The 16,015-nt window shown below is 39.2% G+C and overlaps 1 protein-coding gene and 1 non-coding gene across 2 annotated transcripts; one reads left to right on the forward strand and one right to left on the reverse strand.

The window, feature by feature from the left end:
• Positions 1 to 3,576: 3,576 nt before the first annotated feature.
• Positions 3,577 to 15,711, forward strand: LOC122429568 (placental prolactin-related protein 3-like). The gene is made up of 5 exons (XM_043449997.1): positions 3,577 to 3,631; positions 10,473 to 10,654; positions 12,844 to 12,951; positions 14,710 to 14,889; positions 15,520 to 15,711. The coding sequence occupies exons 1-5, from the start codon at positions 3,577 to 3,579 to the stop codon at positions 15,709 to 15,711; spliced, it is 717 nt and encodes a 238-aa protein (XP_043305932.1).
• On the reverse strand, positions 8,387 to 8,495 carry LOC122430183. Its single transcript, XR_006266263.1, has one exon. It is a non-coding gene; the product is annotated as a U6 spliceosomal RNA (small nuclear RNA).
• Positions 15,712 to 16,015: the final 304 nt, after the last annotated feature.

Below are 16,015 nucleotides of genomic sequence, written 5' to 3' on the forward strand. Positions count from 1 at the left end.
TGACAGGCTGGAGATTGGGGTACCCAGTAATGGTGCCATCTTCAGGCTGAATTGCGTTTATTTTGAGAAACGTCTTTCTCTGCTCTTAGGCCCTCAACTGATCGCATATAATCCACAATCTATAGGTTTAAATGTTAATTACCTCAAAGAAAATATGTTCCAAGGTGAGCATGTCAAAGAACTACAATTTTAAAGAAATGTGCAATTCTATGGAATATGTTATCATGTGACACTTTATTTGGAATTGAATATCTATGCTACCTATTCCACATTCAAGACCTTGAACGGAAAACAAGATTGACTTTTTTTTTTTTCCCCCATTTAATCATGTCCAGTGTTTTAGTGCATGCTGGTGGCTGTTCCAAAATTTCAGAGGCTGGGCGGTTTATAAACCATGTTATTTGTCACCGTTCTGGAGGCTAGAAGTCCAAGATCGGGGTGCCAGCATGGTTGAGTGAGTGAGGGCCTCTTCCAGGATATATCTCTGAATAAAAGGGATGAGCAAGTATTTCAGGCCTCTTTCACAAGAGCCCTAACCCATTCATGTGGGCTCTGCCCTGATGGCCTCACCATTTTCCAATGGTCCCACCTCCTATAATCATCACTTTGGGGATTAGGTTTTCAACATATGAATTTTGGAAGAACACAAGCATTTAGACCATGGCACCCAACGAGGAGACTGACTTGTCTAAGGTAACCCAGTGCCTCATGCATACTGAATGCTCTGTGGTGCTGATAGGAAGCCAAGGACTAAGGAAGTTGAATAAGGACCAGCAGCCCCAGGTGGAGGGTCTGAGATGGCAAACTCCTTGATGGACTTCACAATGATATGTGAGTGTCTCCAGTGTCTTCCTTGGTTATCAGTCATTGAGGAATCTCCCCCTCCTATACATGTTCCTATTTGAAATATGAGTTAATTACTGAGTTCTTAGACAAAGTACCATTTGACCAACATGATAATATATGCATATTAATAAAAAGGCCTTTGACAGATACAAATTTCAGAGTGGAAAGTCCTCAAGACTTTATTCACTTCAGATAGCAATTATAAGTTTGGGGATCTCCCAGGCCCATTCTTGGGTTCCATAATCAGCTAGGACTCCAAGAGCTCACTGAAAGCTGTTATAGATGTGGTTATATTTTGTTCCAGTTCTTTAATTTATTTTTAATTCATTTTTAATTTTTACTGAAGTATAATCATTTACAATGCTATAAATGTCAGTTTTTGTTGAACAGTGAATAACTTGTATATACATATGTATATCCGCTTTTGTTTAGATTCTTTTCTCATATAGCAACAAACAGGTTCCAAAAAGGAAAAAGAGTATGTCAAGTTTGTATATTGTTGCCCTTCTTATTTAACTCATATACATAGTACACCATGAGAAACGCTGGGCTGGATGAAGCACAAGCTGGAATCAAGATAGCCGGGAGAAATATCAATAACCTCAGATATGCAGATGACACCACCCTTATGGCAGAAAGTGAAGAAGAACTAAAGAGCCTATTGATGAAAGTGAAATAGGAGAGCGAAAATCTTGGCTTAAAGCTCAACATCAGAAAAGTAAGTTCTTGGCGTCCCGTTCCATCGCTTCATGGCAAGTAGACGGGGAAACTGGACAGTGGCTGACTTTGTTATTATGGGCTCCAAAATCACTGCAGATGGTCACTGCAGCCATGAAATTAAAAGATACTTCCTCGTTGGAAGGAAAGTTATGACCAACCTAGACAGCATATTAAGAAGCAGAGACATTACTTTGTCAACAAAGTTCCGTCTAGTCAAGGTTATGTTTTTTCCAGTAGTCCGGTGTGGATGTGAAAGTTGGACTATAAAGAAAGCTGAGAACGATAGAATTGAAGCTTTTGAACTGTGGTGTGGAGCAGACTCTAGAGAGTCCCTTGGACTGCAAGGAGATGCAACCAGTCTATCCTAAAGGAGATCAGTCCTGAGTGTTCATTGGAAGGACTGATGTTGAAGCTGAAGCTACAATATCTTGGCTACCTGATGCAAAGAGCTGACCCATTTGAAAAGACCGCAATGTTGGGAAAGATTGAAGGCACGAGAAGAAGGGGATGACAGAGGATGAAATTGTGTGGTGGCATAACCGAGTCAATGGACATGAGTTTGGGTAGATCCTGGGAGTTGGTGATGGACAGGGAGGCCTGGCATGCTCGGTTCATGGGATCGCAAAGAGTAGGACACGACTGAGTGACTGAACTGAACTAAACTCAAGTAGTTCATTACAGAGTTGAGTAGCGTTTCCTGTTCTATGCAACAGGTCCTTATTAGTTATCTATCTTATATAAGTGTGTACACATCAATCCCAATGTCACAATTCATCCCTCCCTACTTCCCCCTGGAACCATAAGATACTTTTCTACATTGTGACTCTCTTCCTGTTTGTAAATAAGTTCATTTCTACCCTTTTGCAATATTCCACATATCAGTGATATCATATGCATTTGTCTTTCTCTTTCTGACTTACCTCACTTTGTATGACAATATCCAGGTCCATCCATATTGCTTCTGATAGCATTATTTTGTTCCTTCTTATGACTGAGTAACATTATATTGTATATCTGCACTGCATCTTCTTTGCCCATTTCTCTGTTGATGGACATTTAGGTTGCTTCTATGTTCTGGCTATTGTAAACGGTGCTGCAATGAACACTGCTATGCTTAATCACTTAGTCGTCCCCGACTCTTTGCGACCCGATGGATTGTAGCCTGCCAGACACATCTGTCCATGGGTGTAGTCCCCGTGGACAATAATAGGCAAGAAGATTGGAGTGGGTTGCCATCCCCTCCTCCAGGGGATCTTCCCAACCCAGGGATCGAATCCAGGTCTCTCGCATTGCTGCTGCTCAGTTGCTTCAGTCATGTCCGACTCTGTGTGACCACATAGACAGTAGCCCACCAGGCTCCACCGACCCTGGGATTCTTCAGGCAAGAGTACTGAAGTAGGGTGCCATTGCCTTCTCTGTCTCGCACTACAGGTCAATTCTTTATCATCTGAGCCCCCAGGGAAGTCCTGTTGAAGCAAGGAACACTGAGGTGCATGTATCTTTACAAAGTATGATTTTCTCTTGGTATATATCCAGCGGATTACAGCTTTTTAAAAGATACAGATAAAAACCTGCCCAGGAAAAGGCATATAGGGCAGAGTCAAAGGAAATGTGAAACATGGAACAGATGTGAGGAATTAGCTTAATTTGTAAACCAGGAACTCTACCAGAAGAAATTTAAGTTCATAAAAATATTACGATGCTAAAACCCACAATTTAGACAGAGAATAGGGTAGGGTAGTGTATATAGACATTCAAAACTCTCCATTGCTTAGTGCATCAGGCACTCAAAGACCACCCTCACCGAAGTCTTTCTCTATTGCTCAACCTACAGGTACCACCATGCAGAAAGAGATAGCTCTACCCCACAGGCAGTTGAACCCTACTTTTATGGCCTCGTGGCTTTCCTTAAGAAGCATTCGATGCAGCAGATTTCCTCCATCCCATCCCATCCAGCTGACTCCCCACGGTCAACAGGAGTCCTCATCCCAGGTTCATTCTGCAGTCCCCATGGCTCCAGCATCCAGCTTCCGTGGACACCAGTGGACTTACAACTCTGTCCGAGGTATGAAAGGCAGCAGCATGGCTTGTCTATGTGTTTCTTACTCCATTCAGATGGTTACAGCTTAGTTCGTTCAGTCCCCAGCAGCTTCAAATGACTCCCCCATTCCAGTGGACGGCCATGGACGCGGGATCTCTCCCCTGTGCTTCAGCTCCCTCACCTCCAGTTGCAGGCTGCTCCCACGTGCTCTCCTCCTTCTTTCCCCTTCTTCCTCATCCCTTCTTTCCTTTGTCCTACTGAGTTCTGTGTGGATCCGGATATTCCTTCTCAGTATTCAGGGCATCCTGCCAGTATTCACTGGTCTTCTGTGAGAACTGCTGAGTCTTTAGACGTTCTTGATACATTGGTAGAGAGAGGTGTACCCCACTTCCACCTACCCCTCCGTCATCTTGTCCACCCCCATTTGTGCATGTATTAGAAACAAGTTTCCCTTTATATTAAGATCATTGCCATCACCACACAGGTTTAACTTTTGCTTTTTGAGGAGAACACAGGTTAGTTCCACTCTCTTCAGTTGAGTCAGTTTTTCAGTCATGTCCGATTATTTGTGACCCCATGGACTGTGGCACGCCAGGCTTCCCTGTCCATCCCCAATACCAGAGCTTACTCAAACTCATGTTTGTTGAGTAGGTATGCCACTTGATGATGTCCACTCTCTCAGAGATTTTTTTTCTTTGAGATTCCTTATAATTGAGATCGGATTTTATTTTTCTTTGTCTAACTTAATTTACCTAGTGTAATGTCCTCCAGTTTCATCCATGTTGCCATATATGGAAGGATTTCTTTCTTTTTCTAATGGCTAAATAATATTTACCTATATATGTCAAATTACATTGTCTTAATCCATTCATCTGTTGAAAGATACTCAGGTTGTTCCTATACCAAGGCTACTGTGAATGATGCTGCAATGAACATGGGAATACAGATCTCTGTTTGAGAAAATGATTTCATTTCCTTTGACTATATATCCAGAAGGGGGATAATGGATCACATAACAGTTCTCTTTTAAATTTCTTGGGGAATCTCTACAGTATTTTTCCATGGGAGTTGCACCGGTATGCATCCCTACCAACAGTGCATAAGCACTTCTTTTTCTCCATATCCTCGACAAGATTTGTAATTTCTTGCATTTTTGGTACCTGCCATTCAAACAGGTACGAGGTGATATCTCTTGTGCTTTTGATCTGCATTTCCTTTGATTATTAGCAATGCTGAGCATCTTGTCATATACCTCTTGACCATCTATATGTCTTATTTGTGGGAAAATGTCTATTCTTTAAAGATGTAGCATACATTATGTTTACTATATTCAAATATACAAAACTCTGTTTCCTAACTATATATCAACAATGAACCAGCAGTTGAATAGAGTAAAAACGCCCATTTACTATTGCATCACAAAAAGATAAAACACAGAAATAGACTTAAGCAAGATGATGAAAGATTTTATACAAAACCTTTAAGACATTGATAAGAGAAATTTAAAAAGAGCTGAAGATATGTAAAGTTAGGTTGTCTGTTCAGTGTGTTTCTTGAGGTAGGATTTGTATTACTATAACCTTCCCTCTTAGAACTGCTTTTGTTGCATCCTATCGGTTTTAGATCATCATGTTTTCATTGTGCTTTGTTTCTAGGAATATTTTGATTTCCCTTATTTCGTTAGTAACCTGTTTATTATTTAGAAATGTGTTGTTGAATCTCCATCTGTTTCTGTTCTTTAAAGGTGTTTTTTCCCCTATAATCTATATCTAATCTCAGAGTGTTGTGATCACAGAAAATGCTTGATACAATTTCAATTTCCTTAAATTTACTGAGGTTTGATTTGTGACCCACAATGAGGAAAATGTTCCATGTGCACTTGACAAGGAAGTGTTTTCTACATGTGATGGAATGTGCTGAAGATATCAATTAGGTCTGTTTGCTCTAATATTTCCTTGTAGGCTTATGTTTCCTTATTAATTTTCTGTTTTGTTGATCTGCCCATTGGTACAGGTGCAGTGTTGACATGGCCTACTATTATTGTGTTACTGCCAATTTCCCCTTTTGTGTCAGTTAGTGTTTTCCTCATGTATTGAGGTGCTCCTATGTTGGCTACATAAATATTTAAAATTGTTTTGTCTTTTTCTTGGACTGACCCTTGATCATTTGGTAGTGTTCTTCTTTATCTCTTATAATAGTTTTTACTTTAAGGTCTATTTTTTCTGATACGAGAATTGCCAATCCAGCTTTCTTCTGATTTCCATTTCCATGGAATATCTTTTTTCATCCACTCACTTTCAGTCTCTATGTGTCTCTAGGACTGAAGTGGGTCTCTTTTAGACCGCATATATATGGGTTTTGGTTTTCTATCCATTCATCCAGTCTGTGACTTTTGGTAAGAATAGGAGAATATAATAGCAAATAAAACAACTGATAAAGGATCACTTTCCAAAATACAAGCAGCTCAAATAAGTCAGTCATCAAAAGTAAATGTATTGAAGAGTAATTGATGTAAATGTATTGAAGGAAGAGTAAATGTATTGAAGAATCTGAAGATCAGACTGTAGATTACAGACACTGTAAGTTTTTCCTTACAAAACAGAAGCCTGTGTGTTTCTGGCATTGCTTTCTTTATTTCGGATCACCTGTTTGGTGATTGCAGTTCACAGCATACATCCTTCACTCAATAGCAATCACCCTACACTGAGCTATGTGTGCTCAGACTAGCCCTACTAACTACAAAAAACTAATCATTACATGTTTAATCTTGAGGCATCTAAAATCCAAGGTGATTTTCAGAATTTTCGACTCCATTGTTTTCTACATTCTATTTCAAAATTGAAACACCTAGTAAGGAGTGAGTAGGGGACCTCAATAATACATGGGTAGAAAGTCATTTAAAACTGGGAGCATTACTGGAGTATAATTTGGGGGACTGTATTATTACGAATACTATTGTAATTTTATTCCCTTTAATTCTCTGGTATACTAGTTTGATATTTATTTAAAATAGTAATACAGCCACTATGGAGAACAGGGTGGAGATTCCTTAAAACACTGGAAAGAGCACTGCCAGATTACCAAGCAATCCCACTACTGGGCATACACAATGAGGACACCAGAAATGAAAGAGACACATGTACCCAATGTTCATTGCCGCACTGTTTTTAAAGGGCAGGACATGGAAGTAATCTAGATGCCCATTAGCAGATGAATAGATGAGAAAACTGTGGTCATATACACAATGGAATATTACTCAGCCATTAAAAAATAGATTTGAATTAGTTCTAATAAGGTGGATGAAACTGGAGCCTAGTAAACCAGAAAGAAAGAAACCAGAAAGTAAACCAGAAAGAAAAACACCAATATAGTATACTAATATATATATATATATATATATATATATATATATATATATATATGGACTTTAGAAAGATGGTATCGATAACCCTGTATGCGAGACAGCAAAAGACACACAGATGTATAGAAGCGTTTTGGACTCTGTGGCAGAGACGGGGGTGGGATGACTTGGGAGAAAGACATTGAAACATGTATGTATATTATCACATGTGACACGAATCACCATTCCGGGTTCTATGCATGATCCATGGTGCTTGGGATGGTGCACAGGGATGACCCAGAAGGATGGGATAGGGAGGAGGTAGGAAGGGGGTTCAGGATGGGGAACACATGTACACCCATGGCGGATTCCTGTCAATGCATGGCAAAACCAACACAATATTGTAAAGTAGTTGGCCTCCAATTGAAATAAAAAAAAATAAAATAAAATAGTAATACCAACATAGAGACACATAGCACTCAAGTTACAGTAGATTGAGAAAGACAAAGCTTATGAAGCAAGAACTGAAATCACTGAAAATTAGCAATGGTATCAAATGAAGGGACAGTATTGCCTAGAAAGAAATCAGAGTTCTCCAATTTTTTGGAAACAACACGAACAAGCCAGATGGGAGCCAACTAGCTTAAGCTATATATCAGAAACTTCACCATAAGGAAAATAAAGTTAATAAAAATATGCTGATGCTGAACGCCAAAATCCAGACAGTAAGCGAATAGGGTAGGGTATATGTAGATACTGAGAACTACTCAGAGAGGTGGACATGGAAGCAAATACACTAATGAGCATCAGAAAAAACAAAGCTCAAAAGGGTCTAAAAAGTAAATCATAAAGAGACTTGGTAGTCTGATCAAAAAAATAAGAGGATCAAATTAGACACCAAAATAGAAAGACTTGTGCACATGATAGAAACAGAGAAAGCTCAGGAGAGAAAGTTTCGGACCTAGTGGACCAGCGAACAGAAGCCTCCAGCATCAGGAACAGAAACCCTGAACAGGACTCATGACTGTGCGCTCCGGGAACAGTCTCAGTTTCAAAGTTTGGGCGCTATACCGCCTAAAGTGAACGCAGACCAGGACTATAGCTTGCTATGACACTGAGTCACAGACAATAGTGTCTGTTAGTTTACTTTTCTCATTCAACTATAAAGTTAGTGAATCACTAACCAATGATAATTGACACCATCAGTTTCCAGTCAGATCCTCTTTAGTCATACAATGGATATCTGAACCTGTTATATGATCCCCAACTACAGTTTTAATCATTAAATTTATTGATGTTTAATTGAAGGCTAATTACTTTACAATACTGTACTGCTTTCGGCCAAACATCAACATGAATCAGTCATAGGTTTACCTATACCCCTCGATCTTGAACCTCCTTCCCACCTTCCTTCCCATCGCAACCCTCGAAGTTGTTAGAAAAATATGGAAGGCTTCACACATTTGTGTGTCATCATTGGGCAGGGGCCATGCTAATCTTGTCAGTATTATTCCAATTTTCTAACATATGTGCTACCAAAGCAAACACACAAGTAACACTTTAACAGAATAAAAAATCATATAGTTAGTCATCTACCAACAAAATATCAATTACACTAGGAATTAGAATATTCTGCTATATTTACTGCCACTTATAAAATTGAATTTTATAAGGTCCAAAGTCCCACGTAGTAATTAAGCATATATTGATTCATAACACATGTATACATGCACAGAAATACATGCACACAAGTACATCTATGTTATACAAGCTATATTCTCCTTGCCTGTCACATAAGGTCTTTAGTTGATGAAAGACATAGTCCCAAATTTTTCCAACTTATACGTCTTCCTTTTAAGAATCACTTCGTTGATTTTCATCACTTAATTTTAAATAACCTTTTTATTCTTAGATACCATGCCCCTTTAAACTAAGAGCAGAGAAAACCTAGTAAATGCTGATATCTTATCCTTAATTACCACTCTTCTGTTAAGTTGTAGAAAGAATCATGTTGAATCTCATTCAGTAGGATAAAATCCCTATGTTATCAGTTCTTATGTCGAAACTCAATTCTTGCTCACTTTAGTCTTAAATTCTGCTTACTTACAAAGGACAGACAGGAAAAGTAATATTAAAATCACGCTTGCAAGAGTCTATGATTTCATGCTTCTGTTGGCCAAAGGTAGGGCAAGGAATAATTTCTGAAATATTACAATACATCATGGAAGCCTGAAGGTCTAGTTCTCCTATCAAAGAGGAGATGTTTGGAGATAGTTTGAAAACTCAGCCCCATGGTTGTCAGGATGTGCTCCCGATCGGACAGATGGATTTTCTCCCTGAAACGTCACAGTCAGGAAAGGCCAGGCATGTCCGCAGAGTCAGTGATGGGGGCCTGGGTGCTGAGAGGTAAGATTCTTGGATGACCATCTGGAGATTTACCTGCCATTGTCTCAAAGAAACAAACGTAGTGAGAAGACTAAAGATGAATAAAAGTAGAAGAAATATCAGTAGAAGAAAGTCTAGCCAGGAGAACCAAGCCCCAACACTGATAATTGTCAAAGACTTTAACAGTGAGTGTTTTATAGACAGAGCAGAACAAGTGGATGAAACCAATGATCTAGGGTCACTTTTGTTCAGCAGTAAAAGACAAGATATTTTTCGCTTTAAGCAGAGAGTCATCACAGCTCCTGATGTGGTCCTGGTTACACACATGCAGACCGAGAGCCCACAGGCATATGTGATGTGACATCAGGAAGTGAGCAGATGACTGCATTGGTGCCCAGTCACCTCCATCTGCTAATAATGGGACCTGGGGAAAATTACTTGCCCTCTCCAAGGCATTGCATCTTCATTAACATAACTTAATGATCACAGTGAAGATGAAGGCTATCTCACAGGGCTACTGTGAAACACAAATTTTAAGATGTTTTAAAGCTTTGGGGAAAGTATCAAAGACATGCATGGGGTTATGAAGGTGAGTTAGCAGATCCAAGGTACAGTACCTTTTTCTCTTAGTATTCTCTCTGTACTCAATAGTAGCGATCAGTCAGTCATGTGTTTACTCTTACCCCAGCATGATGTAAACCACACAGATCAACTGTATACTTCTTGTCATTTCTGTGTCTAAAATTCAATCATTAGTCAATGTAGAGTGAAAAAATTATAAACTCCTAGAGGGCCTCTCTGGTCAGAGTCTGCAGAGTCCCGACATTAAAGTGTCTTAAAATAATGGCCTAAAGACTCCTGCTCAGAATTAAGTTCCAAATGTCTGCAGACCACAGAAGTACTTCTGGGAGCAATATGAAAATGCAAGGAGTATCCTACGTCTCCAAATATGTATCTGTGCAAATATCATCATCCTCCTAAATTTACACAGAAGGAACTCCTTCTTCCTCACCACAGCTACTACAGATCCAATTCCTGCTCAGAGCAACAGGGAAAGAGAGGGCTTCCCTCCACAGGATGGATTTAATAACCTCAAGTGACTAGATCATCTCAGAATGGCTCATGTTTTTATTTTAGCAGGGTCCTGCCTGCTCCTGTTGCTGGTCCTGTCAAATCTGCTCCTGTGCCAAGGCAACGTATGCCCATCCTGCGGTCCTGATGTGTTTGGCATCCCCCTGAAGTTCCTTAGAAAAACGTTTAGCCGTGTCTCTAGGCTGTCCCACGACATGCATAACCTTTCCACAATAATGTTCAATGAGTTTGTAAGTACTGTGGTGGTGGTTTAGTTGCTAAGTCGTGTCCGACTCTTGTGACCCCATGGACTGTTGACCGCCAGGCTCCCAGAAGGACCTTTGTGTAAGTGACTGGGTCATACTGTCCTTTCAACAAGAGGGCTACATCAGCCTAAATTCAAATAACACACTCTCTAGGTTAAAGGCGCCGTCAGCTCATAAGATATGGAAATTGAAGAAAGGACTAGTTTTGTGAAATCTCAAAGTTTCCAAAGAAGTGCAACAACTGTGTCAATTTCCTTTTTCATTTTCTTTTTAAAATTTCCAAAATAAATGATTTTGTATTTGTCAGCTAAGAATACATAAAAGATTACAATAGACTCAGTGGAATAAACACCAGAAATTTGTTTCCTCACAGCTCTGGGGGCTAGAAGTCCCCGATCAGGCACCAGCAAGGTGAGGTTCTGGTAAGAACTCTTTCTTCCCAGGATGGCTTCTCCGTGCGTCCTCACACAGGGTGTGGGGTGGGGAAGAGAGACAGAGGAAAGGACACACAGACACAGAGACAGAAGAGAAAATTCTCTGGTGTTTTGCTTCATGGAGACACCTAAATTATTGGATGAGTTTTCCACCCTGAGAGCTCATTTAACCTTAATGGGCTTTGCTGGTGGCTCAGATGTTAAAGAATCTGCCTTCAATGGGAGAGATCTGGGTTCTATCCCAGGGTCTGTAAGATTCCCTGGAGAAGGGAACGGCAAGCCACTCCAGTATTTTTGCCTGAGAAATACCATGGACAGGGGATTCTGGTGGGCTATAGACCATGGCGTACCAAAAAGTCAGAACCCTTTTCAAAACACAGTTTTTTGGCAGTTCGGGCTCTAACACATGAATTTGAAGAACACACATTCAGTCCATAATAACCCGACAGAAAGCAGTTTTAGGTGGGATTGTGGAAAACAAAGCATGTTGATTTTCTCGTCCTTCAGGGTCTCTCTGGGCTTTCTTCTCCAGGCTCAGAGTAAATAGCCAATAAATGAGAACTGCTCTGCAGTGAACTGGGTGGATGGAACATGTTAAACAAAGCTGCATCCCGGTCACAAAAACGAATACTGGTAGCTTTTTTAATGCTACAAATTATTGTTTTATGATTTGTAGTGAATAGTTTTCGAGCTACTATAGAAGCAGAGTTTACAATTGGAAACAATTATTCTCTTTCTGATGCAGGTATATGAAAGTTGTATGTTAATTCTTTTAGGTCACTCAAGGAGCACACAGTAGAGCAGACAGCTAATAAAAGGCGGTACTAAAGGTTTCTATTAAATTTACATAGTTTTTTGTACTCACTAGTTTTTGTTTCATCCTCCATTTTTGACTTTCCATTTTTTCCAAACTCTTCCAAGTAAAGTCTTCAAATGTTCATAACTTCCGCAAAAGATTAGTTTTTCTCTATCAAAGTGTTAGTTAACATTTTTCTACTCTTATTATTCTCAGTCCATTGCTTAGTATTTCCTATAACTTTATGCCGTGTTTTCCTGACGTACCATTTTGTCACCAAAAACAGTATTGTGTTCTGCACCTGGGATGAACACTAATCATTTTGGTGAGTGGGTTCAAAGATAAGTCAGAGTCATTACTGTATTACTCCTTATAGGGGAGTATATTGGCTCTAACCCACAGTAAACAAGAGATTAAATGGTTAAATAGAGGTGCATGCATGCATTCTAAGTCACATCATTTGTGTCCAACTCTTTGCAACCCTACTGACTGTAGCTCAACAGGCTCCTCTGTCCATAGGATTCGCCAGGCGAGAGTCCAGGAGTGTGCTGCTGTACCCTCTTGCAAGGGATGCTCCTCACCAAGGGATCAAACCTGAGTCTTCTTATATCTCCTGCATTGGCAGGAATGTTCTTTACCACTACTGTCACCTGGGAAGCACCAAGTATTGGTACAAAAGTACTATATTTGGTTTAAATACTAAAAAAATTTTAAAAAGTGATAAAATAGAGAAGGGAAAATTTGAGCTTAGAAAAGTTAGATGTAAAATCATTTTTATAGAGACAATATATAGAAAAAGTAGGAAAAGAATGACTTTCAAATTTTGTGATGCCCCCCCCCCCACAGTTAAAAAATTACACGTCTATCAAACATGTTAATGTTCTAGTATAGGGTTCATCTACTGAATGCCCAACAACCCTAACTAATTGCCTGATCACTTTCAGGATGCAAAGTATTCCCAGAGTATACCGGAGTATATCAATGCCACCAATGACTGCCACACCAATCCCATCCATGCTCCTGAAGAAACAGAAAAAGCCCAACTGGTGAATGTGAGTCTTTCACCTGGGTTTTTCACCAGATCGAATGAGACAGTATGTAGCTTACCAGGCTTCAGAATATTAGAGGTAATGGTAACTGTACATGCAAAAAACAGTGGAGGAACTGTAAGCAGTTGAAGAGAAATTATATTATGCACTTGATGATGCATGAGCGAAATCAAGGGATGACTAAAGATCTGTAGTAGCAAAGGAAATAACAGATCAATAAATTGTCCATGCAGACAAGATTAGTTCAAGGAATGCATTAAACACAGGATTGCAGCTGTTATTCTGTACAAGAACAGGAAAAGAATGGGAACTTCCATGTGTAAAATATAAGATTGCAAAATTGATGAATGTGTAAGAAACACACCCCAGTTTTGAGTACTCCCTGTTACTAGTGACTCCTATTTGGGAGTCCTATACTGCAGCACTCGAGCCAGCGCGTCTGCCTTTCAAAGCTCTCCTGAATCTGCTCTACTTCTCTAACACCTCCTCATTCATCAGTCTCAACGACTCCTCTGTCACCTTTTATTTTTAATTTGTAAGTCTCTGCCAAAATGGCCTATATAACGTTGCTTTGCGTCTCATGGCCGCAAATATTGTCTCTGTTTTGAGGACAACACAGTTTATGTATCAAGCCTCAATCATTTATGGCAGCTTCAAATTTTCACCATTATAATCTCTCTTTTCTGATTTCCTGCATTTTCCTTCATCCTAACATTATTCAAAAGATCTTCACATGCATCCCTCCTTAACATACTATCTTTTCTCTCTACAACTTTCTTAATGATATCAGCATTCTTTTCCTCTGTTAAGCTCATTAATAATGAGGATGATCAAGTAAAGGGAAAGGTCAAAGAAGGGAAGGAGGAGGGATTTTTCAATAAGCTTGAATTTAAAGTTTATTGAGAGTTACTACATGTCCATACGTTTTACTAAGCACTTTATGTGCATTACTATATTTAATCCTACTCAGTTCTCTGTTCTTTTCCACTAAAACAGTTCATGGCTGTAAAGAAATCAAGCATATTAACTAGAGATCTTCAGCCCCCAGGATTTTCATGCTCAATTCTAATACTAGTAGTGAACTGGGGGGAAAACCCTCCATTGTGAATCCCACTGATGCTGTTACTAAAGACAACGCTGTGCCATTTTCTGCCCGGACACAAGTCAACAAGACAGACTCTTCTGATACCAGCATGGGGGCTGGTGTTGGGATCAACTGAGGAAAGAAAGCCTGTTTAGGAATGTCTTCTGTTCTTCATTGTCTCTTTGTTTTAATATCATAAAACAAACCATGAATCAAAAATCAATATGAATGACTCATCTGATCCATTGATATGAAAGATCACTGCTGGGTGACAATGATGTGGGCACAGGCAAAACGCTTCTTTCCTGGGTCAGGTACTGCAGGCACATACTGACTTGTCATAATATACTTAGATTTCTCTCATGCAAATAGACAAACATAATAGAACTCAGTGAGTGGGTAGTAGAATTTCAGAAGAAAAAAGAAATTCATGTTATAAATTAGAAATCATCAGAAGAATAATTCCTAAATTAACCCAGATTTTTAATAATCCAGTGAAGTGTGAACTAATAGCTTAATTTTATAATTTTGCAACTTTTACTACCTTCAAAAATCTCTCCATATACATAGGAATAACCAAAAGTCTTGTAGGTCAGCTGCTCTGAGCAAAGATCACATGTTACCAAAACTACTGAATTATGATTATTTTAATGAGACTTTTTCTTCTGTTTGCTTAGAATGAAGACCTTACTAAGTGGATACTCATGTTACAGTACCTTTGGGGAGATCCTCTGTATGCCCTAGTCCATGACCTGCGGTTTGGGATATATCTCTCAGATACTATCCTATCAAGTGCCAGAGAGAATTTTAAAAAATTACACAAACTTCAAACAATCTTAGAGAGGCAATTCAGCCAGGTGAGCATCCTGCAGAGGGCTTTCTTGCTTTGTTGATGACTCTGTAATGCATAAGGAGTTTTGAAATATCTCATTTTGTAAGAAAAAGATTCATGACTTTTATATGCTAGACTGCTCCTAAATAAAGCAGGAGCCTGCTCATTCATAGCGATAGATTCAACTGTAAAGGAATCAGAATTTCACTGCAATTTTTTTTTCACTCTAATTTTTGTCATGTGCTGCCTTCCCTGCATTGCACATAATTCCACCAAAAGCTTGCCTCTTCCTGGGCACAGGTGGTTGAAATATTTTCAACAGCAAGAGAATAACAGAACAGAATTTCCAAGCTCATCATTTTCCTCAAAGTATCCCAGGATATCTGCTATTGAAGTTCCCTTTGTCTTCTTTCTCTGATCTCCTCAAACAAAGGATGAGAGTGGGAAGGAAGAGAAGAGAAAGTTAAAACAACTTGAGTTATGTTTCTACTTTTTAGATTCCTGAATGTTTTCTCATAGGCTGGCTCCAAAATCCATACCTAGAGAGTTTTATATTCCTATGTGTTCCCTAAATCTTAATTTGATAATTACAAAGGACAAAGATAAGTAAATATTAAGAAAACACATAATAAGTCATTTTCTTTTGGTTATTCAGGTTGTTGTTCCAGTCAGGATGAAGTTGGCCAAGGATCTCATATATTGGCAAGGACTCCCATCCCTTGTGTCCAGCGATGAAGATATACGTCATTTTGCATTTTATATCCTGTTCAAGTGCCTGAGCAGGGATTCCCATAAACTTGACATGTACACCAAGATCCTGGCATGCCGAAGCAGTGACGAGTGCTAAATCCGCATCCATCCCATCCAGTTCTGAGATGGTCCTAATGATCTATGCCTTAGCAAGCTTTTTTGAAATTACAGCTTTTCATGCATGCTCTGTGAAATAGGTCTCCTCTTAAAAAAATAAACACAGACTCTGTAGAGATGCCAAAATCTAAGAGGGTAATTTGTTAACATTTCTTATTTTCATTTAATAGAAAATCAAAAGAAAAGCCACCCCTACAATTGACAGAATGAAGCTCCTATTTAAATTAGTCACAAATAGCAGAAGATGGCATTACAAGAAGACCATTAAGAGATTACATAAGAAT

The sequence above is a fragment of the Cervus canadensis genome, chromosome 28 (assembly GCF_019320065.1).
Source record: "Cervus canadensis isolate Bull #8, Minnesota chromosome 28, ASM1932006v1, whole genome shotgun sequence".
NCBI classification, from domain to species: Eukaryota; Metazoa; Chordata; class Mammalia; order Artiodactyla; family Cervidae; genus Cervus; species Cervus canadensis.